This window comes from Scomber japonicus, chromosome 2 (assembly GCF_027409825.1).
Source record: "Scomber japonicus isolate fScoJap1 chromosome 2, fScoJap1.pri, whole genome shotgun sequence".
Taxonomy (NCBI): domain Eukaryota; kingdom Metazoa; phylum Chordata; class Actinopteri; order Scombriformes; family Scombridae; genus Scomber; species Scomber japonicus.
Genome location: NC_070579.1, coordinates 18,699,378 through 18,726,568, shown reverse-complemented (window position 1 = coordinate 18,726,568; position 27,191 = coordinate 18,699,378). Strand labels below are relative to the sequence as shown.

General features: G+C 37.9%; 4 protein-coding genes across 4 annotated transcripts in view; 1 reads left to right on the top strand and 3 right to left on the bottom strand.

The window, feature by feature from the left end:
• Window positions 1-27,191, bottom strand: part of fabp2 (fatty acid binding protein 2, intestinal) — an 89,646-nt gene that overhangs the window by 8,193 nt on the left and 54,262 nt on the right. The window lies entirely within an intron of this gene.
• On the bottom strand, window positions 1,117-4,671 carry LOC128380846 (extracellular superoxide dismutase [Cu-Zn]-like). The gene is made up of 2 exons (XM_053340714.1): window positions 4,584-4,671; window positions 1,117-1,949 (listed from the first exon to the last, which is right to left on the bottom strand). The coding sequence occupies exons 1-2, from the start codon at window positions 4,595-4,597 to the stop codon at window positions 1,325-1,327; spliced, it is 639 nt and encodes a 212-aa protein (XP_053196689.1). The 5' UTR covers window positions 4,598-4,671; the 3' UTR covers window positions 1,117-1,324.
• LOC128380792 (ATP-dependent RNA helicase DHX15) lies at window positions 7,742-15,927 on the top strand. The gene is made up of 14 exons (XM_053340698.1): window positions 7,742-7,899; window positions 9,357-9,699; window positions 9,821-10,014; window positions 10,135-10,294; window positions 10,670-10,888; window positions 10,983-11,150; window positions 11,280-11,366; window positions 12,040-12,189; window positions 12,349-12,457; window positions 12,554-12,745; window positions 14,129-14,251; window positions 14,864-15,054; window positions 15,183-15,352; window positions 15,446-15,927. Exons 1-14 carry the CDS (start codon window positions 7,835-7,837, stop codon window positions 15,561-15,563), a joined length of 2,289 nt encoding a protein of 762 aa, XP_053196673.1. The 5' UTR covers window positions 7,742-7,834; the 3' UTR covers window positions 15,564-15,927.
• LOC128380814 (solute carrier family 22 member 7-like) lies at window positions 16,881-24,034 on the bottom strand. Its single transcript, XM_053340712.1, has 10 exons — window positions 23,648-24,034; window positions 23,448-23,551; window positions 22,622-22,776; window positions 22,210-22,378; window positions 21,854-21,977; window positions 21,656-21,765; window positions 21,208-21,422; window positions 20,882-20,990; window positions 20,581-20,659; window positions 16,881-16,952 (listed from the first exon to the last, which is right to left on the bottom strand). The coding sequence occupies exons 1-10, from the start codon at window positions 24,032-24,034 to the stop codon at window positions 16,881-16,883; spliced, it is 1,524 nt and encodes a 507-aa protein (XP_053196687.1).

Sequence of the window (27,191 nt, the reverse complement as noted above, 5' to 3'; positions counted from 1 at the left end):
TACTCCTCCAGCCATAAAAACAAGTATTATCAAGAGCTACACACAAATGCTACATGATAATATACTATTCAATAAAACTGCATTTTCAAACCCATGCTTCCAACTTTAGCAGACATCTTCAGTCACACAGCATGTCATGGTTTACACGCATTTGTCAACTGACACTGGACAAAAAGATCCCATCACACCTTTAAAGAATATATTTACTGAACTTAGTCTGTAACACAGTGAAGCCGCAGTATCTAGACTACCAGCACTGATGTCTTTGTTTGTGATTTGTGTCTTTGTCATGTCTAATTTTCTTTTTATAGTGAAAAATATTTATTTACCAGATATGTAGAAATTCCATAGAGCCATATATGTGCACTGTAAATGTTGAATGTGTATCAAATTGATTTATTTATGAAAAATAAATACATTTTCATTAACTGGTTTGTTGTGACTGTTTTGGGCATCAGATCTGAAATAAAATAGACTCAAATATATCAGCAGCTATTAAACTGATCGTCATTAAATATTGTTTAGATATCCATGGTACCCAGAGAATGACTTGGATGAAGTGTCTTGTCAGCTATGAGATGGATTGCCATATTACCAAATTTGTAATATATCTATGTTCCAACAGGATGAATTGTAATATATTTATCTTTATCTTCTGGTTAAAACTTGTAATTTGTCCAATGCCCAAGCTGTGTGTTATGTCTAATGTTAATTATGTAGTGTTGAAAGATGCATAACTTATTTGTGGTAAATATCACACCTGCTTAGCATCAGCTTGTCATATCACAATATATATATATATTTGAAGTAGGCAGACTACTTTAAAACCAATTCTTGTTTGACAGACCTCATTTTAAAGCCCCAGAGAACCTGGTTTCTATTCTTAAGCATTCTTTAAAAATATTAAATATTCATGATTAAATAAGCAGTGATTTAAAAGAAAAACAGATCTTTAGATGACTTCAATGAGAAAAGTCAAGCAAAACAAATACAGAAACCTCTCCCTCAGTAATTTTCTTGTGAGACTTAATAACCTGATAAAGAAAATACATTTTCAAGGCATTTAATAGTAATTTCCCTACCTACCCTGTCATTTAAAAAACATGCTTTTTTCCACACCCTGCACAGCAGTGATGTGGCATTGCACTAAACCTCACAGCTGGATGTGGTCACAAGTTGCTAGAACAGACCACAACAAGCTGTGATGTTTAATCTTTAGAGAATCAGAGTTGATTTGGTCATTGATTTTTTTTGAGTATCAGACAAGGAATACAATGAATGAAAACAAAGGCAAAACCTTTAAGTGTATGCCATTACTGTGGGATTAATTTCTCCTCATAGCATACATATTCCAGAGATTGGGGGAGGTTATCCCAATAATACAGCAGCCAAGCCTCCGGCCTGCATTTCCATGCAGCAGGCTCCCAGCATCCCCACCACGGCCTAAGTCATCTATCTTTTCATGGATCACCACAGCTCTTCCAATCACAGACTGACTTCCGAACAATGTTGCCTCAGATTCAATCATTGTATTGATTTTTCCTTGTTGGGAGTCAAAGTTACCAAAGTCTCCAGGGTGGTTGGGGTGATCTACGCCGTCTGGATTGTAGTGGCCACCGGTGGAGTCACAGCCCCGACTCAGGTCTCCATACTGATGAATATGTATCGCTCTGGGCTCTGGATTGCTCCCTCTGGGAAACCCACTGGAGCGGAGAAGGACTTTGAGCTTTCCCTCAGGATAATCCTGCTTAAACAGCACTTGACCATAAACTTTGGGCAGACCCTCAGCTAGTGATGTGCTGGGCCTCATTTTGCAGGCTGCATACAGAGTGCCATTCTGCTGCAAGACCTCCGGTGGTGGATCCACAGTGTCACAGTCAGCCGATACACGTGGCTGACAGCCTGCCAGCAGAACCACCACCAGTGTTGTGACCCACATACTTATTGACCTGGAAGATAGAAATAATAGGACATCATATTCATTACGTCATATACTTTTTATGTACAATATTAATGTAGGCTATATAAATAATTGTTAGATTATTTACTTAAAATACCCTCCAGTCAAAAATGCTTTTTATTCTCATTGGTAAAGTTAAATGTTTGATCTTCACTGTGCAGAATGAGGTATGTGCAGAGTTTGACACTAGAAGGCTGTTTTCGGGCGCGCAGGTGGTTGAGTGGTTAGAGCGCATGCCACTTACGCAGCCAACCCCGGTTCCAATCCCAGCCAGAGGTCCTTTGCTGCATGTCACACCCCCCTCCCCTCTCTCTCCCATGTTTCCTGTCTGTCTACTGGTGAATAAAGGTGTCTATGCCAGAAAAAAAAATCTTAAAAAAAGGCTGTTTTCACATTCATCTGCTGAAGGTGAAAAGTTTCTTTGTGCCCAATGATAATCTGATTTTATGAGGCAGACCTATAAGCATGATGTGTGACATCACAAACCGTTTGGAGCAAGTCCTGGTCCAACATTCAACTTCCTTGTTTCAAGATAATTAGGGCGCTAACGGATGCGATGATCCTTTGTTTTTAATAAGGATCTCATGTTTTTTTTTTTGGCTAGTGTCCGATGCTTTCATTGGTTGAGATAGTTAGGTTTAGGGATGAGGAGTAAAGGTCAGGGTAAGAATATCAGGGTTGGCCAATCAGAAGCAGAGTAGGCTGTGTCTTGCCAAGAAAAACAATGACGGGAACTAACGAAACCTGTTTGATTAATACCATTACTGGTAAATAGGAACTGTTAAGCCACGTCATGACACCGGATTAAATTTTTCTATTATCATGTAAAATATAAATAAAGTCATAGACAAGAAAGAAAACAGAATGGATTTAAAGAGATTAAAAAGGTATAAAAGTTCCAAATTCATAAAAGTAGTTACAGAAATATTAGCAACAAAGTGTACCTAAAGTGCACTGAAGTTCAATTAAAAGGAAGTGTATTTATATTATATTATAGGATTATTATTATTATTACCATAGGACAATGTTATAGCATTTAAGAAGCTTTTAATGTTGTGGCAGGTGGAGATTACGTTTAGCTAGCTATATTGTTGGGTACTTCATTATGATGCATCATTTTTATAATATTTCAGAAAATTTGTTCCTGCTGAGTCACTTCTGAGTTTTGCTCACCGCCCGCCATCCCAGAGCAGTCAACCTAGGAGAAACACTGTAATGATATTAGTTTCAATGCTGTTCCCAGTCACTGAGTTGGGATCTTGAGTGCTGATGAAAAACTACAAACTGAAATGTTATATGAGTTAACTCTCTATGAATCTTGACCTGTAAAAGGGAGAAAAAGAGCGACAAGTTGAACAAGTGGTGATGAGTCAAATTTACATGCACCCACCTTTCACTCCCACTTCATTATATTGTGTTGAATATTCATTTATTAAGTTGTTTGCCTGGATTTAGTCAAACATTTATAGACAGTGTGACTTGGGAGTGTCCCAAATTTACATTAATTAGTAGTCAAGTCATCTAAGCAGCTATGTTATGTGTGATTGTGTAGTATTTGGAATAGGTCTTATAACAGCTTATTATTCATTTTTCCTTTGCTTTCAGAGAGTGTTGAGTAGCTTTTTAAAGACATACTGTACTTTTGAATGCCATGCAGGAATGAGCAGTGTGGAAGTTATATGTGAAAGTGAACTTTTATCTATAAATATGTTGTGTTGTCATATAAAGAATCCCCCCCCCCCTCCCACACACACACACCTCTTGTCCCTTTTCATCAGATACATGTGAAAACAGCCTTCTTGAGAAAAACTCTACATAAACATCTTTCTGCACAGGCAAAACCAAACATCCGGATTAAGTATAACAATAAGCAAAACCCACATCTAGGTGTGGGGCTTGAATACTTTCACGCTTCATTGTCTCATGCCTGAACAATACTTGTATTGTTTCTAATATACTCCTTTGCAAAAAAAAAAATCAACACAACTTAGTAACAGTTCAACCAAGAAATACGTACATAAATGTACAAAATATGATTTCTGCAATAAAAACAGACTTTAATCACACAACTGCTGCTTCCATTTTCTTTAAAGTTGCCACATTTAAATGATAAAAAACTGAAATAAATAGGCTACATTGGAAAATATAGATATGAAGGGCTAACGGTTTAGCTGGTGGAGACAGTGTGTGTATATGTGTTATGTTTTGTGTGTCTAATCTGCAAACTATTGGCTGTTAAATGAATGTAGCGGTAGAAACAAAGTGGGGTATGAAAAATGTAAACACCAAAGTTAATTCCTCAAAATTAAAATGTATACAGTAGCTTCTTGCTTAAATACACTTTTACTCGTAAGTTTAAATTTAATTTTGTTACTTTTCAAATCTACTCTTCATCTTGAAACCTGCCAATGGTTAAAATGAGCTCTAACTGTGAATAAACTATCGTCATAAGTCTACAGATGGTGAATGCAATATGTTTGCCTTTAGGCTCAGAAATGAACCAGCTCTCCTTTGCCATCACATACCAAACGTGATGTCTCAGTGTTACCCTGCAGATACACTTTTAAATCAGCAGAAACAAACTCAGGCTTCACACACAGCTGCATGAGCGAAATCCACCTACCAGTATTGACGCATGGTCGACGAAACAAACCGCAGCAGACCCTTTAAAGCTCACAGTTTTCTCTCCAGTGCGTCTCCTGTCGTTCAATCCTCTCAGCACACAAAATGAATGTTTCATAAACCAGCCTGGTATTTACGTGTCAGTGGGCGTTGCTCGCCGAGGGTGGAGCACTGGTCCTCATATGACACCTACTAATCTGATTGCTATCGATGTTATGTTTTGGTTAACATATTTTGGCATTTCTCAATATTTGCACCTGCGAAGATCCTGGTGGTATAATCCGTGTTTTCACGGACATCCTGTTCCAGCATTTTGTTCCTCTCTCAGCAAAACAATAATGACACCTCAGTTGATAATATTGGAGATGGTTTTTATTACGTGGTAATAAATCAGTTTTGTTTTGTGCAACTTAAAGCTTAAATTGTGTTCTCATTGTAGAAAAAAGTAGAAAGACAAATGTTGCATATGTGCACCACAACTGTCCAGCAAAGAACTGTAATGGTTATTATGTGAGTATATAATATTACTGCCACTGGCGCCAAAAATATTGCATTAAAAAAAATCTATTTAATTCAAATGTATGTTCAGCAAAATGTATGCTACCAAAAGTATCAAAGAAGTCTAATTAAGACCAAGAATTATTTTTCCAAAGAGAGCTGCATGCAAGACAACAAAAAACACAGTTCAAACCTTCCTTATAAACAGTCTATGGTTCAAACACACATTATACACCCAATTCAAATGCCTGATTATAAAGTTTTGAAGTCTTAGAATATACTGTAGGTAATAAGAAGACACTTGAGTATTTTTTGCAATTCATTCATTTCTAAGGAGCATATGTTTTCAAAACCATTTTGAACATGCAAGTTAAAGTTCTCTGTGACTTGACATTGTACTGTATTAACAGTAGATCCACACACACACACACACACACACGCACACACACACACACACACGCACACACACACACACACACACACACACACACACACACACACACACACACACACACGCACACACACACACACACACACACACACACACACACACACACACACACACACAAAAAGCCTTGTAGTAGAAATATTGTGATATTGTTACATTACTGGATTATGATATTAATGCATTCATGTGTGAGGAGAGATTAAATGTTATAGATCAGTGGTCTCCAACCCTGCTCCTGGAGAGCTACTGCCCTGCATGTTTTAGGCATCTCCCCACTTTAACACACCTGATGCTATTAATGAACTCTTTATCAGGCAGTCACAGCTAGTCAAAGGCTTGATAAAGAATTCAAGTTGGACCCCAGAACACAAAATAGACCTTTTAACATCCGATCAGCCTGATTGTGGTCTTAGATCACAGTTATTTCTGACTGTTCCTTATTTTATCTCTAATATTCTTAGTGCTGTTCTCTTAATAATTATTTTAATGTCTCTACTTTGATGCGGTTTGAAGTCATTTGTAGTATTTTTTTGTTGGAATGCTTTGCATAAAGAAAGAATATTATTATTATTATATTGTCATTGTAACCTCAGAGTATATTGTGATTTAACAGAGCATTAGCATAAACAATTAAATGATCACAAACCAGGGAACTGTTCTTCAAGTGTAGCTTGACTAATTCAGGCTAACATGCTGTTATCAGACTAAAATAATCCTGTTAATTCTCATCCAGATAATTTGGTTCTTTGAAGGCAGTTTGAGGATTGATTTTGTAATCATGCATGACGTTGTCTTGTATAATAAAGGTAAAATGAGTTGACAGTTGAAACCATGATAGCATTCATATGACTGGTTTCGTGTTGATCATGGGATTAAATTAAATGAGGTCAGTGTGTAACTACCCTCCCAACATGCACTGGGGTAATAGATGAATGGACATAAGTCTCATTGTATTCCTGCATTGTCATTTCTGTTATTTTGATCAACATTGAATGTAGTTAGACTACAAGTCATGTTGGATGCATGATTGGTTGCGTTCTCCTCATTGAAAGCATCAAACATTACCAAATGATGATTACAAGCCTACAACAGGAAAGAAACCTTACTAAAAACTTAACTAATAGAAATGCTTTAATTAATTAAATAATTAATTGATTCCTTTTTAGTCTACAAACTGTCATTTAGTTGTACATTAGGTCATGTATAAGTAAAGGTAACTATTAAAAAAATTCCATTAAGATGATTGCACCAATTAATCCTAATAATATCTATGCACTCCTCCAGAGCCAGGCAGCATGCATCTCCGACACATCCCACCATGGATACAGACTCTTTGAACTTGTCTCTGGGACTGAGATCCATAAAAAACTCCACCTACAGACACTTTCCAGAAGCATATATTTCCTACACTCAATTCTTTGTCACAATCCATATTTCCTTTGTACAGTCAATATTTAATTTCAAGTGTTATATCTCATTTCAAAACTGCTACTATTATACGGTGTGCAATGACAACAGTTACAAATTAATTTTAAAACAGTTTTACAAAATCACAAAATCCAGATTCATTAAATTGTCAACTAAAATAGAGTGTATCATCCAGCCATCTGTAAGTGCTGTAGCCTGCATGTATATATTTTTCACTTTAAATCTGTGCAATAACAATATCAAACTCAGGTATATTATCACTCAAGACCAATTTTACTCTTGTACATAATGTTGCTTTTATTTTACTACTATTGTTTTTGCTGCTTTTGTACTTAATTATTATTTATTGTTTTTTTATTCTTTTTTATTGACGCTATTCTTTTTTTTCACTGTACACTGTGCTGCTGCAATAATATAAATGTCCCCGTCGTGGGACAACCAGAGGACTATCTAATCTTATTTTGTAGGTGCCACTCCAGACGAGCAGACGGCGGTAATAAAAAACTAAACTCTGTACAGCTGCTGTGAAACAACCTCATTTTCCCCCACCCGCATTCCGCGAAGGCCAGCCCTACCCTGCATCTGATTGGCTACTACTCGGTGTCTTCGTTGGTTATATTCATAGACTGTATTATATTGGCTGGTTTAGGCACGATGAGTGAAATGATTGGATCAGAGTATGAACTTGTATGCAACAGCCAATCAGATCCAGAGTAGGGGCAGATCTTCTCAGAATGCGGCTGTGAAGAAAATAACGCTGTGAAACACATTTGAAAAGAAGAAAACAGTGAAGCAGGAAATCGAGTTACTTACATTCAACCTGGTGCGATTGTGTCCGTGTTAATTGATTAATAGATAAGCTACACTCTCTCCTAAAGATGTCCAAAAGACATCGTCTGGACTTGGGCGATGACTACTCTTCCACTAAGAAGAGGTCCGAAGGGTAAGAGAAGCTCCACAGTCAACATGTCTGATTGAAGCACTCAACTCGGAGCTAGCTGCTAGCTGATGCTAACCTTGGTTAACTTGGCTAATAGCCACCATGGATGTAACGTGACTATCAAGAATATAACGCTAACCTCGTAGCTCTGAGCTCCTGTTTCTGGCAGATGTTCCACTGATTTAAATTATTAAATTAATTGTGTCCAGCTGTGAAATAAGTAACTTAGACCAGCTGCTAAAGAAAGCTGCAGCTAACTAGTCGCTACCCTTACGTCTGAGGCACGTGTGTGTGTGTAGCTTAGCTGAGTTAGCGTGTTGCTAGCAGGCGACTAGCTGGCTAACACAAGCTACAATTAAAATATTATGATGCAGTTATGTAACATAGCCAGTCCTCGCGTTAAGGGCATCTAACAAAAGCAGTGCGCTATCATGTTTGCTAACAGAAACATTCAGGACATGTTTTCATGCACGTTCATTGACAAACTTTAAGAGACATATTTTCCTGTCTAGTACAACTGGTTCGCAACAAACCCCGCTTTTAGGGCGGCCGTAACTAAGTTATATTGAGCTTTCTTCAGTTTTAAAGTTTTAATGGCGTAATGTGTTGGATACCGTTCTCTTAGTATTGCTTCATATTGTGTAAATTCACGAAAGATGGTGTTTATCGGAAACAGACCAACATTTTATCTGGCCAATTGTCAAGAAACATAATTAAATGTCACTGTTTATATCTTATTTATCTACTTTTTATTATTCATAATCTCTGCTTTTCTCATTAACTGTAAATATATAATGAATGCTACAATAATTACTACCGTCGTATTTACGTGTAAACCTACATTTTGCACTCTTACTGAAGTGCAATACAGTGTAAAAACATGACGAACACCTTAATATGACAACATTCAATTCAACAGCAAAAACGTGATGAAGGTGAATGCGCATCTCTCAAACAGTTTCAGTATAAAGCGTTATAATCGTCATGTAGGTAGGATTTACTGCAGGGATGTTTGTATAAGGCTGCATTTGTTTTTCACTAAGTGTGCCAAATGAATGGATAACTGAGTGTACATCAGAGCACGTTAATGCTGTCATATCTTGCAAATATCCTAATCTAAGTTATGACTAAGAAACTCTCATTTGTCTTTAATATATCTGACCCTGCACATAGCAGCATCAAAGTGCCTAAAAAACAAACAAACAAAAAAGAGTGCCTCTTGTCAGCCCAAGTCTGTCCTTAGGATGTACTATTATTACATCAACACAGAATTATTAACCCTTCCACCACCAACTCTGCAGCCACACAATCATGATAAATTGTCTTATAATGAAACATTGCTGTTACTTACCCTTTTGTTTTTTTATGAGAGTACCTAAAGTAGAAAATTGTTAAACTGCTTCATAAACATTCTTAACAATGTCAATGTCTGTAACAATGTACTGTCCTGATGTTGACAGGAGAGATAGGGACCGTGACAGAGACCGTGAGGATCGCTCCCGGGACAGGGACAGAGATCGGGATCGGGACAGGGACAGAGACCGGGACAGAGACCCAAAGTCATCTAGCGTGCCATCTAACAGCACACCAGTTGTGGTGGGCTTACCGCCCCTCAAGCAGATGGCGGTGCAGCAGCAGATCAACCCATTCACCAACCTGCCGCACACGCCACGCTTCTATGAGATCCTGAAGAAGAGGTTACAGCTACCAGTTTGGGAATACAAGGAAAGCTTCAATGATATCATCACACGTCAACAGAGCTTTGTCCTCGTCGGAGAGACTGGCTCTGGGAAGACAACACAGGTATGAAATACAATAAGTCTCTTATGTGATATATAAGATGCAAGCTTTTTCAAATAACCACAGTGATTTGATACACGTGACTTTTATCTGAATTAATTGCATCCTTTCTTTCAATCTACAGATCCCACAGTGGTGTGTGGACATGGTGAGGGGCTTGCCTGGTCCTAAGCGGGCAGTGGCATGTACTCAGCCCAGGAGAGTGGCAGCCATGAGTGTCGCTCAAAGAGTGGCAGACGAAATGGACGTCATGCTTGGACAGGAAGTCGGCTATTCCATTCGATTTGAGGACTGTAGCTCTGCCAAGACTATACTGAAGTAAGTAACTGAGGTCTGCTAATGTTCAATAATGCAGTATAAAAGCACAGAAGCAGCCAGTCTTGTTTGCCTGAATCTGGAACATCTCAGTCTAACAACGTGTAACTGCTGTTCCTTCAGGTACATGACAGACGGTATGTTGCTAAGAGAGGCTATGAACGACCCGCTGCTGGAACGATATGGTGTGATAATTCTGGACGAGGCCCACGAGCGAACACTGGCCACAGACATCCTGATGGGAGTACTGAAGGAGGTGGTGCGACAAAGACCAGATCTGAAGGTATTTGTTCATTTTGGGAATAACAGTGACAAATAATTAGTTAGTTAATTGATCATTTTGGTTTATCTTAAGTTTTGTTACAACTGATTTCTTTATAATAAGAAAATGTAGAAAGTCAAAAACTTTAAAAGACGCTTATTTAGAAAAAGTCATTAGATGATAATGATGAAATAAATAGGATGACACATAGTCAACACTCCTGAGCAAATGTTTGTTCCCTTTGCAAATCATTTACCAAGATTGTTTCATTTGATGTTCAGAATAAGAGGGTTTGGAAGCTGGTTAGTTATACTGATACTTACAGAGTTATAAGTTAAATTGAACAGATATGAATTCAAAGAAAAAAATGTTGAGCAACATTTCACTCCTGCACAGGTGATTGTCATGAGTGCCACGCTAGATGCCGGGAAGTTTCAGGTGTACTTTGACAACTGTCCTCTGCTGACTATTCCTGGACGTACGCATCCTGTGGAGATCTTCTACACCCCTGAGCCCGAGCGAGATTACCTTGAAGCAGCAATCCGCACAGTCATCCAGATCCATATGTGTGAGGAAGATGAAGGTGACTGCCTTCTCTTTCTCACTGGTCAAGAGGTGAGAATGCCTGTATTGCTTGCAAAGTGGAAATTCTTATGATGTTGTTTTTTTTTTGTCGACACAACATTAAATTTAATTATTTTTGTGTCAGGAAATTGATGAGGCCTGCAAACGGATCAAGCGTGAGGTTGATGACCTTGGACCTGAAGTTGGAGACATTAAAATCATTCCACTGTATTCAACATTGCCACCACAGCAGCAGCAAAGGATCTTTGAGCCTCCTCCTCCAAGGAAGCCCAATGGTGCAATAGGAAGAAAGGTATAATTTAAATAACTTGTCAGATTACATTTTATAGATATGAGTCAAACAACAAATTGAATTATGCAACTGCACCCAGTAATAAGATTTTCATTATAGATGTCTGATGGCTTGTTGCTTCTTTTTTAGGTTGTCGTGTCGACAAACATTGCTGAGACCTCTCTGACAATTGATGGTGTGGTGTTTGTCATTGATCCTGGATTCGCCAAACAAAAGGTGGGCAAAGTTCAGTCAAATTTTGGGTAATCCTGTAAAGTCATTGTCGGTATTACAAATGCACTCAATTCATTATGGTCCAGTGTAGGAGACTGTATTGGGATTGTAACCCAACGCGAATCTGGCTGTGGGTGGGAGCAAGTAGCCAAAAAATAAACTTATGATTTAGCTAGCACTAACCAGAAGGATGGAGTCAACAAATTAAGTTCAAAAGTAGATCAGAGCAGGTCATTACAATACAAAAGAAAAGTTTGGCAGGTCAGACATTTGGACAGATTTGTTAGTTGTTATTGATGAAGGTGAAAAAGGACAAATCTGGCACCTGCCACCCTGGGTTTAGGTTAGGGTTAGGCTCCGTTCTCCATTAAAGTAAGCTGTCCTTTTGAGATAAAGCACTTCTTACTGCACAAATTACATAATATAATATTGAGAACTGTTTCACTTTGTTGTAGACTATGATCAGAGTATTAAGAGACTAAAATAAAATAACCTCAGCAAAACAGCAACAGCCAACCACACATTCTAAAACAATGAGTTAACTAAATAAAAATTAAAAAGTAATTTTACCCTAGAATAAGTGTACTTATTGCACCAGATAACTGTAATTATTGCACCAGTATTAATGTAGTAATGCACTTCTGATTCTTAAATGGTCTTTCCTATGTGTGTTCAGGTGTACAATCCTCGTATCAGAGTTGAGTCATTGCTCGTTACGGCCATCAGTAAAGCTTCTGCCCAGCAGAGGGCAGGGCGAGCTGGCAGAACACGTCCGGGGAAATGTTTCCGTCTCTACACAGAGAAAGCATACAAAACAGAGATGCAGGTAAGTGACATAAACCACCTGTCCTCCTCACTTATTGAGATGTGGAGCCAGACTCAAATCTCATTCTTGTGTTTTGTTTTTATTCTTTGGTGCATTGTAATTTTCCTTTCAGAATTATATTATAAGATCAATTTAACATTGTAAACACTCTTTCTCCAGGATAACACGTACCCTGAGATCCTGCGGTCCAACTTGGGATCTGTTGTGCTGCAGTTGAAAAAACTGGGTATCGATGACCTTGTGCACTTTGACTTCATGGATCCTCCAGGTGAGTATTATATTAGTAGTAAAACAACTATTGCTATCTTGTTAGGCAACACCCTCTGACCTTTTTTGTTTGTCTCCTCCCTCCTTCCCACTGCAGCTCCTGAGACATTGATGAGGGCCCTTGAGCTGCTGAACTACCTGGCAGCGCTCAACGATGATGGTGACCTGACGGAGCTGGGCTCCATGATGGCTGAATTTCCTTTGGACCCCCAGCTGGCGAAGATGGTTATTGCTAGCTGCGAGTACAACTGCTCTAACGAGATCCTTTCCATTACTGCCATGCTGTCAGGTAATGCCCAGGACTGGGCTGACATCTTTCTTGCCTTCAGTAGGCCAAGTCTTCGCTGGTTAAAAACACCACATTTCATTGATGTTGGAAAAAGCATCCCGCATGAAATCCACCTTTTTATAGACAACATCTTGTTACAAAGTAGAATTACTTTCACTTTTAATCATCATAGAGAAATTTAATTTAATTCAATTTCATTACATTTTAAATGTGTTGAATATTTTTTATTTTCCTTGAAAGTTTTGATGTATTTCAAGTGTGGGCAGTCAAAGATAATAGGACATTTTCAGACATTAAGATGGAGAAGTGGATGCCTCCATAAAACCCTTTATAACCTCATCCTTATTAGATATTAAGTAAAGTATTGGCTCAGTGCAGATATCGACAAACAAGTACAGATCATATATGAAGTCCCCCGCAGAACTGTAGTCACACCCAGAAGTTACAAAGTGGGAAATATGAGTTATATCAATGAAGTAGTAAGACATTGGTGTTATTAACAGAAAGTCTTGTTATTTAATGCTAGAGTGTGAGACTCTTGTCTCCCTCTTCTGGCGTTGAGAGGAAATGGGGACACTCTGCTGTGATTGCCTGACAGAGGCATGCAGCACGCTCTCATGTCACCCTGAATGACAGGCACCTAGAGTGGTGGTAGAAATTGGTGATGATAGGTTTAATCAGCTTTGTTTGAACTCATTTGTGATGCACAAATAATCAGGATGATTACTTGATCAGTGTGAACTCATAATTCAAATAACCAATAACATCGTTAGTCCACAAAGTCAGTTCTGGTTGGAAAGCGATTCACTCTGGATAGTCTTAAATCTCTTTTTGGATTTACAGTTTCATGTCAACTTTTAATCTTGAGAGTTAAATTTATCAAAGCATTAGATGTTAATTATAAGCGAGTGAGGTTTATCACAAGTGTTTCATCACCTAGCAAGTGGATAGGGCAGGTACCACATATACATTTTTTCATGTACGTCACATTTACCAGAATTTTGTTTTCATTTAAATTAGGCTTTGAGTTAAAACTATTATCACGGTTAGTCTGTTTTTAAGTATCTGATCTCCTTAAGTCCTAACAGTTATTACTGAATCTTAAAGTTAAATATTGCTGGTGTCCCTAATGCTCTGTAGTTGTGTGAAAACTCTTGTTTTACAGATGTGGTTAAATGACCCCCACTCTACGAGCTAATAACCAAAACAGTTGGGATTGACCATGAGAAAAGACTGCAGCCCCCTTTGATAGAGCTTGTGGTCCTGCCCTCTCCCAACGCTGTGTCGAGTGCCCTAGCATCATAGGCTTTGCTCCATTTTTCTGTGAATGTTTGACTCATCCCTATGGGCGGCTTTGTTGGGGCCCATACCAACCTTGTTTAGTCCCACAGTGTTTTGTCCGCCCCACGGAGGCTAAGAAGGCAGCAGACGAGTCCAAGATGAGGTTTGCTCACATCGACGGAGACCACTTGACGCTGCTCAACGTCTACCACGCCTTCAAACAAAGTGAGCATCAATTTCTGCACCGTTCCCCTTATTTTTCCTCAACAACATATTCAAATACTTGCATTGAGAATGTGAAAACTGGATTAATTGAGGGGGTACTGACATATCACATGGCACAGTTGTGGGAAATGTGTTGATGAAAACAGTTGCTGATGAACAGTTTGCAGATTTTGAGCCACATTAGCGTGTTTCTGGCCACCTGATGCCAAGTCTTCAACAGGCTGTGTCCTCACCTTCATATATATTACACTGTATTCACCCCAGCTAGTCATTAACTTTATGTGCCTTACATTTGGTGCTAGGCCAGTATAGTGTACAATGGGGTGATAGAGATTTTTTTGCTGAAAAGGGCTGCAGCTGTAAACCAGACTGATGAGAGCAGAGTGTCTGGCCAGAAAACCAATACATTGTTGTATAATAAACTGAAATGTTCTGTTGCGCTAAGGCCTTCATTATTGCTTACATCTCCATACACATAACATCTTGATCCAATGTTATTGAATAGTGTAGCTTTAAATGTGTTGTAAATGTAAAATAAGTGTTTACTCATGCCACTTAAGAGTCTAGATACCTGAACATTAACCAAATTCATCATTGTCATCCTTGTTCCAGACCACGAATCTAACCAGTGGTGCTATGACAACTTTGTCAACTACCGATCACTGATGTCTGCCGACAACGTGCGGCAGCAGCTGTCCAGGATCATGGACCGCTTCAACCTGCCCCGCAGAAGCACTGAGTTTACCAGCAGAGATTACTACATCAACATCCGCAGAGCGCTCTGCACCGGCTTCTTCATGCAGGTAAACACACACACTCACTTCTTCCTTCCTCCACCATGTTGGGATGAATCTTAAGTTTTGTAATGTGGACATAGTTTCCATCTGAGCCTTGTTATAGTTAATTTGTTTTCGTATTTTCCATTCTGCAGGTGGCTCATTTGGAGCGCACGGGTCATTACCTCACAGTCAAAGACAACCAAGTGGTCCAACTGCACCCGTCTACAGTCCTGGATCACAAACCTGAATGGGTGCTGTACAATGAATTTGTCCTCACCACCAAGAACTACATACGCACTTGCACAGACATCAAACCAGAGTGGTATGTGTGCAGACAGTTAAGATTTGAGAAATTCAGGGGCAGATGTATACATGTGGATGAGCTTTAATTTAATGTCTCTCTCTTGTGTTTCAGGTTGGTGAAGATTGCACCACAGTACTATGAAATGGGTAACTTCCCACAATGTGAAGCTAAAAGACAGCTCGAGCGAATCATTGCCAAACTAGAGAGCAAGGAGTATTCCCAGTACTGAACAACAGCCAAGAAGTGTCCTGGACAACAGCCGCGTATTATAGTTTTAGATCTTTCTGTATCATTGTATCTTAATGTTTAAAATTTGGCATTTTGATTTTTATATTTTATTTTGTTTTGCTTTTTGATTGTTTTTTTTTTTCTTTTTCTTTGTTCTTTTTTCTTTCTCCCATCAATGTTAATTCTGTAACTAAATGTAATGTCAAATGAAATATCAGCGGCAAATATTAGACCTGGCTATAAATATTTTCAAAAGGAATATCAGTAACATGTCATTTAGATGTGGTTGACTTTCCTTTTAGAGGATTGAGTCATAAAAAGATTTGTGCTTGCGTTGTTTCTTTAATAAAGGAGCTTTGACTTAGTTTCTGTGTACATATTAATTAGTAAACCCTGTAATTGCAAAAGTAGTCACCAGTGGAGTTTTTGTTTCTGTGTTGATATGCTGACTAAGCATTTGCTAATTTGGCAGAATTAGCAAATTTGCTAGATTAAATTTGTTTGTAAATTTATAATGAATGAATTCACAGGTTAATACGGCCAATGAAAATACTTTTTCAGTATTTACCATCTTGCCAAATCCACAAAAAACATTGGCAAAAGACGTCCCAAGTGGGTCAGTGATAATATAAAGAAAAAAAGATCCTTGAGAAAATAAGGACTGGACCAGCAGCTCCTCTGGGTTGCAACATACCAAACATTGTTCCAATCCAGATTATTTATGCACATCTTTAGCATATTAAACTTTCACACTTTTCTGCATTTAAGGTGTCTGCCTTTTTTTCCTTCGTAATATTGTGTTAATAACATATTTGTTCTTTTGAATTCTTCAAAAGTTCTCAGCAGTTCAACTCAACTTTTATGTATTACCTAAGAAGCTCAGTTTAAAACACAATCTACTATAGAGATAAAATTTACACTGTTACGGTGTGTTCAGGTAACAAATTCAGGTCAATGGCACTGGTAATTTAAATTATTTTATCACAAATGTATCTCTTGTATACTCTTCATCTTACACCATAAAATAAAACTATTGTTTTAAAGATTTAGAAATTAAAATATGACTTGTGTCACTTAAAGGGCTCAAAGAGTGTTAAATCAGCTTTTCCCTTCCACCTCTTAAACATCCTTTCAACCTACTGAACTTTAAGCAAAACTGTAAGGTTTTTACATCAAACATAAATTGCACATAAAGTCACAACCAACTGTGGGCTACATATTGTCATCACTGTTTTTGTTTTACTAAAAACTTTGCTGAATATGCACTCATGCCCATGACTGCTCTTCAATATCCTCTATGTTCTCCAGCAGGCACCTGTTATGTTTTTGCTACAGTTGCCCCCAGTACAGCTACAGAGCACAGGACAAGCTGCGGGAGGTGCTTCCACATCTCATCCAGAGGAAGGAGCCACTGCTACACCAAATCGAGCCATGAAGGAGTTGAAGGCCATACCATTGATAGACAGAGGAAACTGTGTGACAGGATTTTATTTCACATGGGAATGTTGCTATACTGAATATAATAAATAATAAATAATAAACATAATTTATATAGAACCTTTCAAAACAACAATTAGGACACAATTGGAGTACAACGTGATTAAAATGAGAGAAATGGCTGTTAATAAGAAAGATAACAGTATGTACAACAATAACTATGATAGTACATGCATTTTAGGTTACACATCCATGAAAAGTTTTTAGGCTGACAGAAGAATGATTAAAAGAAAAACATGCACAGTTATCACTGTTCTTACAACAGACATATCTGAGAGAAGATATTTGAGAGGACAAAAAAATAAAAGCATCGTTAGAGTTTGTATAATCTTAAACAACAAAATGACCAAAGTAATGTCGGAGGAGTTGGACAGCAGTTGATACTGAGACTCTGTAAACATCTTATATGAGCTCAGAGTCCCATCCTCCTGGACTGGGATGCTAACAGCAAGCCTCTCCGGCAGGGATAAGTTGCTAAAAATACCTCCATCATCCAGAGAGCTGATGTTGCAGTGGTGAGAGGGAACAGCTGCTATGAAGTTGTTTAGCATGAAGGCAAAGTGAAGTGGCCAATGAAGTTGATTACAATGATCATTTTCTGAAATCTTCCAAATCCATTAATATCAGAAAGAATATTCTCAAACTTCATTGTGGCCCAATAACTGTAAAATATCTTCCTTCAAAACTGGAAAAAAATATTTATATGCGAATGACAGCACACGACAGCTCGCCAGACAACGGACAGGTCGCCACCAGATAAGGCAATCTTTGGCATTTGACTATCCCAAGGGCTTCTGGATTACAGCTGAAATAAGTGAATATTTTACCTCACTTAACCACTAAAATAACTATGTAACTGTGAATGGTGCATTCATGGTAATAGTTAGAGCAGGATTCTCAGTATGTGGCTAAAGGAGTCATCATTTTATTTTATTACAAATTTACTTCCTAAATATTGTTTCTTTATTGCATTATATGGCATATAAAAGTAGCCACAAATCTGTACTTTAGATGCAAAAATTCAGCATTGTTAGAATCAAAAACATTTTTTTCAGGAGAGGAGAGGAATTTATCCCAAGCACGAAATACACACCGTTAGTTTGAAAGTCAGCAGCTAACTTTGTGCATATTGTTAAATGCAGTTGCTTAATGGTCAACAATGACACAAAACAGACAGTGCTTGCTCAGGGGTTAAAGAGTCAGTTTGAATCCCCAAACACAACTCTCACTGGCATACCATTAGAAAAACTTTTTGAACAAAGCTTTGTCATGTCTAACAGTGGAAGACTTGGAAGTCCTGTGTAACTCCCCCCTACACACCTAAATACATAAATGTGAAAAGGGTCAGGCCAAAAAATAACATAACCCAAATTTGACCCATAATGCTGGGTTGGTCATATGATCCTACCCATACACTGGGTTATTTCCTGTCTCATTTTATATTAAGTTATATTAAGTTTAGATAACACTCATATCAAAAGATGACTTTTGAGGATATAACATAGACTGACATTCATTTCCTGGAGACTTACCCTTATCCTAACCATTCCCACTACATAGTAACCTATGACCACAGAGTTGTTCAGTACATGTGCAAACAAATCCTTGACACAGAATCTTGAACTGACTATACTGTATATAATAATAGACCTACTGTAGTTTTGTATTCTGAACTGAATGTAACAGCTTAGACCTTAGAAAGAGATGTGTCTCTTTACTGTCTGAATAATGCACACACCATAGAATAATTGCCTCAAACCAAATATTGGTTAATTGTTGGTTCAAGCGTTTATTGGAATCTGCACATTTTACAATTTCTTTACAGAACACATTATTATTGTGAAATCAATCAAGAGGGAAATCAACATGTGATTCACATTGCTTGTTAAGGGCAAAATACAAAATCATTTAACCCCTATGTCATGAATACATCATGCCATGAATACATGGAAATACATGTTAAACTATGGACAGACTCAGGATCTGGCCTTTCATTATCAACATGTTATGTTATCTATTTTTCCTTTGCATGAATCATGCTGTGAAAAATAGATAAAACTACTATTCAACATCCATCAAATTCCTAAACAATGCTGCTTAAGGCCGAAGATTGTGCAATAATTTTATAGTGCTTTAATTATGGTGATCTTTTAGCATGTGTTTTTCCCATTGGTGTATGTATGTGTTGTTTGCAATGTTATGGGATATGTGCTATACTGTTGTTGTTGGGATGGTATGGCTGGTGATGTTTTGTCTATTGTATTCTACTATTCAACATGTCATAATGCAAAAATTACTTGGTACAGAAAAGGACATCAACATAAATTATGGTATTGATTGTTATTTTTTTACATTGGCAAGTAATTTAGCCTTTGCAGGGATTGTTGGATTATTCTTTGGCAGTGGGGTACAGTGGCTTATAGTTCACTTCATCCTCTTTGTCTCCTGTGTGACATAACACCACAATGGGCTCCCTCCATCATTCCCTATCCTTGTTGACATATTGAGTCTCAGTCTGCGTTCATCTTGGCTAGCTCATCCTCCTGGTCATTTCTGCTCCTGCATGGTTTTCTCTTGCCTGGAGGAAAACCCTCAAAACATGTATGGCCCTGCCTTTGTAGTCTACCCTATTTCAATGATGGTCTCGTTTTTAGCTGTTCTGTATATGTACAAGTTTGTGATTTTGACTTCCAGATAATTGCTCATACTGTTGTCTTGATAATAAAACACTGAATCATCCTTCAACAACACTCTTTACCTTGAAAGCTCATAATCTCATAATCCTTGATGAACTCTGTCAGGTGCATAATGCACAAGTGAAGCCACCGTTCTTTGGATGTCTGCTATGTTAGATATTTATCAATCTAGTATCTTAACAGAAAGCATGACCCTCAAAATGCTGAAATATGCATTTTCCTATTTTCTTAGCATAGTAGATCATGTATCTGCTAACGAGCCCTCAGGAGTTTATGCAGCCTAAAAATTTAGCTTAAAAGATAGTGAATATTGGACTTCCATTTGCCACCAACATAAATCCAAATGAATGCTAATGTTACTAATAGGCAACTTAGTCTGCCATAACAACTTTATAACATGATAATGTATCATTGCGTGTCACTGCTATCGAGTGACCAGACGATGCATGTTTAAGAAAAACTTAATTCTTTGTTATTTTATTATTCAAACATGCTACCACCACTGACCTTCACTGCAACTCACTCACATCAACCAAGTTAGTTTCATGGCCTATTGGTTGCAATGAAAAATAAATTTAATTTGGAGATTTCCCATCAGGTGTGGTGATTGATCTTCTTCTGAAAAACAAAATAGTTGTTTATTTAATAACATGTAACTCTCATGGCGAATGTTGCAGCCAAAAATAAAGCCCAATACCTTGTCTGCTCCACTTCCTCAATGGTCTCTGGTAGGCGGACGTTTTGTGTCTCAGGGAGAAAATAAGCTGACAGGGCTGCACTAAAGGCCACCAGGGAGAAAACAGTATGTGGGAAAGGGACCCACACTTCCTCAAGAAGCATGATGAGGGGGGATACAGACACGCCTATGCGGGCCATGAAGGAGCAGTAGCCCAATCCGTTTTGCCTGTGAAACCAAAATTACAACAAGCTTGTAACAATCAGGAGCCTGTTTCAGGCACAACTCTCTCAAATCTGGAACACTGACTCCTGCATAAAGACCAAATCAGGATGTTGATCAGTTTTAAATCAGTAAATATTTTCAGATCAGTAAGTAATTAGACATTCCCTCCAGATATAAATACTGTTTCTAAATGTGTAAAATATAAACACTGTATAATTCGCTGACCTCATCACTGTTGGGTAGAGCTCTGTTGTGTACAGAAATACAGTGGTAAAAGCTGCTTCTGCAAACATCTTGCCCAAAGCAGCTACAGCTGTCCGAAACACCCAGTTAGCTGAAAAGAAAAGGTTGGAGAAGAACATTTAAAGTTTGGGTAGAATTTAGTCATTCATGACTCTGGCATCCCCTGGTGGTTGTTTTAAAAAAAATACATTTAAAAAAAATGTATTTTTATTATTGTCATCTGTTATTGTTGCAGTTGATACAAGAGTCTAGCCAGAACCTAACATTTTGAATGAGATTGCACACTTGATAATTTATTTATCTTTTACCTTCAGGAATAAGCATGCTACCGAATATACACAGTCCAGTCAGAACAAGTGTTCCAGTCTGACTCAATCTTCGGCCGATTCTATTCAGACTCAAAAGGACGAATGCTTTGGCTGGAATTTCAATTGCACCGTAGATGAACTGTGTGAGATATATGTTCACACCAAATCCAGTGACATTCAAGCTTATTCCGTAATAAGTACAGGCCACCCCAAACCTGTAAAAAAAAAGAGCAAATGTTATTAGTGTTTATTCATATGTGCTTTCAACTTTAAGTCAGCACTCACTACACAGTGAAACAGACTCAGTGTCCACAGTCACTTATCACTGGCTTACAGTTTGTTGTTCTCAGTTTAAGCATTGCTATATGTACAGTAAGTTATACATTATACATTTTTGCAATATTTAGAAGGTTAATGTTTAAAGGCAAAATGTAAGTATATACAGTACCACACAGTGCCAATAAGTAGAGATCGTGTCCTCATTCTGGGAGTCCTCACAAGGTCCACACAAGAATATTTTCTGTTTTGATTTTCTACAACTATAACTTTGGACAAAACCTGGAGAGTGAGAAGTAAACTTTGGTCAGATAAAGGAGTCACATTTATGTATCATTTTCTGATTAGATGATGATGTAAAATGTAGTACCTCAGGCTTTAGGTCAGCCATGAACTGCTCTCTGCAGTTCACTTTTGCACAGTTGCTCAGGTAAAAATGAGCAGTATTGACCTTTCCATTGCTTATCAGCCATCTAGCAGACTCTGGGAGCCACCTGTGACCAAGTTTGATTTAAAAAAGGATATTAAGTCCCATATCTGCCACTTCAATACTAGAAAAATGAGAGTAAGAATCTTTAAACACTGTAAAAACAAATGCTTGTGCTTGTGATTCACTCAATTGCACATGACATGCTGGTATTATGGCATCTTCATACTGTAAAAAATGATAGGCAGGAAATTGCTGATTATGGCTGAAATCTTAGTTACTGAGTGATGTTTCCTCACCGCCAACAGATCATTGCCAGAAAGAGAGGGGAGGTTGCTGTAACAGTCAGGTACCTCCAGTCATTCACAAAATAGGCAACAATAGGTAGCAGAGCTGTAGAAACACTCCAGTCCATGCTCATTAAAACACCCACCGCAGTCCGATGCTTGATATCCACCCACTCAATACCTACGATGACATGATGAACTCTATTAAAAGAAATATGACTATGGTTGAATAAATGACAAAAAAAGTTTTTATTATTTTATTGTATAGTTTATTCTTTTAAGACTTTAAAAGAACATGGTTTTCCAGCCTATATATACAAGCAAGTATGAGCCTGTGCTAACAATAGCAAGAATCCATCATAACCCTTGCATGTTTTTTTTTTGTAAACTGCATAAAACACACAGATTATAAGACAAAACTCACAAAGGACAATGGTGATTATACTTATTCCAGAAATTCCAAATCCTGTAAAGAACCTCATGACAGCGAACATGGGGAAATTATACGAGAAAGCGCTTGCAAGTCCAAAGATGGTGGTCGTCACATAAGACACCAGCAGCCCTTTTTTCCTGCCAAATCTGGGACACAAAATAATAAAGATTAACTCAGGGTTGTCATGTAAAAACCTTAGTATGTGTAGAAGACGTTGAATTACACTTCTTATAAAGAGGCTACAGTGTGTAAAATTGAATACAGATGTTTATTGTGTTGTTAAAAACAAATTTAATGGCTGGGGTAAAGGATAAAAATAGGGTCAAGTTAACGTGTTTTATTTTTACCCTGTAGAGATGCACTTAGTGACAACATGCTGTACATCAACTTTTTGTTGGCGGATAGTGAAGTATTAACTACTTTAACCTCTACTTTGTACTAAGTATGAGATTTGAGCAGACTGTCCATAAACAACCTGTCTGCACTGTTAATTCATTTTTTTGAGAGCTGACTCATCAGTCATGGGCCATAGGTCAGCTGCACTGACTATATTTCTGACCATCTTATGCACAATGTTGCATGATGACTATGTTTGGACTCAGTTCTTGACTCCATACAGAGACATGTTAAATTTATCTAAAACAAGCAGTCGATAATACAAAACAGCACAGAGGCTAATGCAACCTATAATTGTCATAATAATTATACAGCAGACAAAGAAAAAAAATCAATGAGTGAATATCTCTTTTGTTCTAAGAACAATCATGATAAAGCTCTGTCATTTAAACACAAATTTCAGAGCTAAAGGGCTAAACACCTGTCACTAATATAGCCAAATACTGCTGCTCCAAGCATAACCCCCATGAAAAAGATAGTAGCTGTCGCTCTGTTCACTCTTCTCTTCTCACAGACCAGATCCCACTATGGAGCAAAAAACAGAGACAATAAATGAAGGATGTTGTAGCTCATTTGGTATTTGTATATGTTTGATACTTTGTAAATAGATATATAACTTACCTCTGTGGCCAGAGTAGACTTGAAGGTGCTATTATCATACACCCATCCAGTCTGGCATGACACTGTAGGCCAGGGTAGGTCAGTAAAATTGGAGGAGTTGGACAACAGTTGATACTGAGGCTCTGCAAACATCTCACAGGATCTCAGAGTCCCGTCCTCCTGGACTGGGATACTAATAGCAAGCCTCTCTGGTAGAGATACATTTCTAAATAGACCCCCATCATCCAAAGAGCTGATGTCGCAGTGGTGAGAGGGAATAACTGCAATGAAATTATTCAGCAGAAAGTGAAAAGGCAAAGTTATACGAGGAATTACCACCAACAAGATCATTCTTAATTGGTATCTCCCAAAGCCGTCCAATTCGGCCAGCACATTTTCGAACTTCATCTTCAAACAAGCTCAAGTTTCTATCTCAAAGCACACTGGATGATAGCTTCAAAGTGAGCCACTAGCCTTGTGCTTATTGATAAATGCTGTTGGTTAATGGTCAGCTACTGTATGACAATGTGTCAAAGATAATTCAAACAGGCTCACTGTGCTCACTCAGTTGAACAAAAGTAGTCTGATAAGTAACATATTTTTTAAGAATAAATCATTTCCTAATGACCTCATAACACAAAAATACATGTTAACTGACATATCTGTATTCATTGCAATACTCCACTTAGCTATTAGATGGAGCACCATTAAATGGTCAGTTTTTTGATACAGAAATTCCCTAGTTACTATCCAGCACTACTCAACAAGGGAAGGCTATTCAGAAATACAAAGGGGGGATTTTAAAAATACTTAACTTTAGAAGATATTCACAGCAAAAATCTGTGTTCATTTGGGCACCTGACTAATGTTTTAAGACAGACAGGAAAAATTGTAAACCCATCCATAAAGGATGAAATTTAAAAAAAGCAGCCCAGGTGTCAGGTGATGGTTTGTTTAAAAAAAATGAACAATTGTATGTTTAAATTAGCTTTTTTATGTTCTCATTTTGCACTATATGTAAAACACTTTGAGTTGCCCTGTTGCTGAAATATGCTGTGCAAATAAATGTCCTTGTCTTGCCTTGCCTGCATATCTTTGACTACAGTTTCAATTTTTGTAGTAAATACAGCACATTACAAATACAACATTTACAGTGACAGTTTTCCTATTAGGAAACACAATGTTAAATTGATCTGGCTTTAAGTTTCAATAAATAAATTCCTCATGAGTAAGTTTTGTCGTTCTACTATTTTCCAAACATTGATCTAAAATAAGGACCATGTGGATAGTGTGTGAATTGAGATGTATTTCCAAGACAGAGACTGATTGCTCCATCTATCCATCCATAAGGACATCACAGCAGTGATAGAGTAGCTGAAATAAGATTACCCAAGATTTGAACCTGCAAGGAGAGGATCACATGATCGACAAGTATTGCCAAGATAGCACTTTTACTAAAGAGCTAATTTACATACTACTATATTAGAAAATGTTACAACAGAAGCATTTTAGTAGGAATTCATCATTAAAAATGTGTGTTGTGTTATTACTTCCCGGCCCTGGCATTGAGCTATGTCCTTGTTAGTATCAGATATTTCTATGAAAAGACATTCTGATAGAAATTATATATATTTAAAAAATCATGTTTGCATGAGCATTCATAATTTGTCATATTTTGTAGGAAGGTCATAGGTAGTTGATACATGTGTTTAGTTTGGTCTTCATTGTTTATAAATGTTTTGTGTTGTTCCAATCACAGTTTCAGAATTGTCCATCAAGACTCTCCCAAGGAGTAGTAGGCCTGAAGTGCATTAATGTATTGACTCCCACTCCTGACTCTGACCTCCTCTGATTGGTTAGAGTAACACCGCATCCTGACATACAACGACGCGAGTGATCGAGCGAGAAAAAGTGATTAAAATGCATGAGTTTTCAATCAGCCTTTCCTGACATGCCGCGAGCGACATCGCCCTGTCCAGCGATGACGCCCACTCCTCAAAAATTGCTCGCTCTGTCTCTATCTGGATGAAATTTTGCGGCCATGTCCCGCCCCTAAACACTTTGGTTGAAATGTACACGCTGCTTCCTATTGACAAGCTAGGTAGCCCCTCAATAATTTGATTGGTTTGGAATATACTCGCGATAAAATCATTATGCTGCATATCAGGACAGTTTTGCGCAAGATTTCCTCACCGGATCACTCGCTCGCTGTATGTCAAGATATTTTGGAGCATACTAAAAACTGACATACTGTAGCTTTGTTCTCATTATTCAGTCAGAATGAATATGTATATGTTGTCAGATCATACATTTTCTGTCATGTATTTCTCTTGAGTTATTGTATTGAGAAAAATGTGTCAACACCAAGAAACAGACACCAACCATCACCCCAGGAATTTCCTTTGTACTTTTGTCACTGGGCTGACACTTGACAAAATTACCAATATAGCCTGTACCATGACAGCAGGACATAATAAACAATAAATGCTGACACTTTTAAAGGCCCAGTATGTATGCTTTAATGGCAACTAGTGGTGAGGTTTCAGATTGCAACCAACTGGAAACCCTTTGCCTTTCCCCTGTCCCTCCCCCTCCCCTTCCTCGTGTGGGGGAATTTAGGGAGGCTGCAAAACATGCAAAAAATTGATTCAGTTTCTGGCAATAGATCCCCCTTAAATCTTACACACTGGTCTTTTAATAAACATTTCACAATAAAATGTCTAATTCCAATAAAAACCAATAGTCAAGTTCTCATTTGGTGCTTTATTGCCAACTACAGTTAAATTTGCAGTTACACTTTTCTTGGCTTCTTCTGTCCTCTTATGCATAGTACAAACAGTGGACAGGCTCAGTATCACACTCATCATCAATAAGTGTTATTCTTTTGTTGGATCTCCCTTCTCCTTGTTGATTGCACCCTGCAATATAGACAAAACTTTAGTTATTCTATCATGCGTGGATTACTGAGTTCAGTAAAGGACAAGCACAGTTTTTATTTTTTAGGCAAATGACTAAAATATGTCATGTGAACTGTATCAATTGTAGTTAGACATGACTCAATAGCCTTTGTAGGGCTGACTGGATTATTCTTTATTCTTGGTGTTCTGTAAGGTAGCCAATCATTTACTCTTGCTTAATAGTGAAATTCTATTGAATATTCCAGTGTTCTCTTACTTTGGTTTCTCAATATCTTCAATGAGCTCTGGCAATTCGGCATTTAACGTTTCAGGCAGGAGTAAACCCACTAAACCAGATCCAACTGCCACTGCACAGTAAATCAGTGAAGGGAGGAGATGCCACACGTCCTCCAATAGCATGATGAGTGGAGATATGGACACTCCCAGGCGTGCCATAAATGATGTGTAGCCTAACTCCACTTAGCTATTAGATGGAGCACCATTAAATGGTCAGTTTTTTGATACAGAAATTCCCTAGTTACTATCCAGCACTACTCAACAAGGGAAGGCTATTCAGAAATACAAAGGGGGGATTTTAAAAATACTTAACTTTAGAAGATATTCACAGCAAAAATCTGTGTTCATTTGGGCACCTGACTAATGTTTTA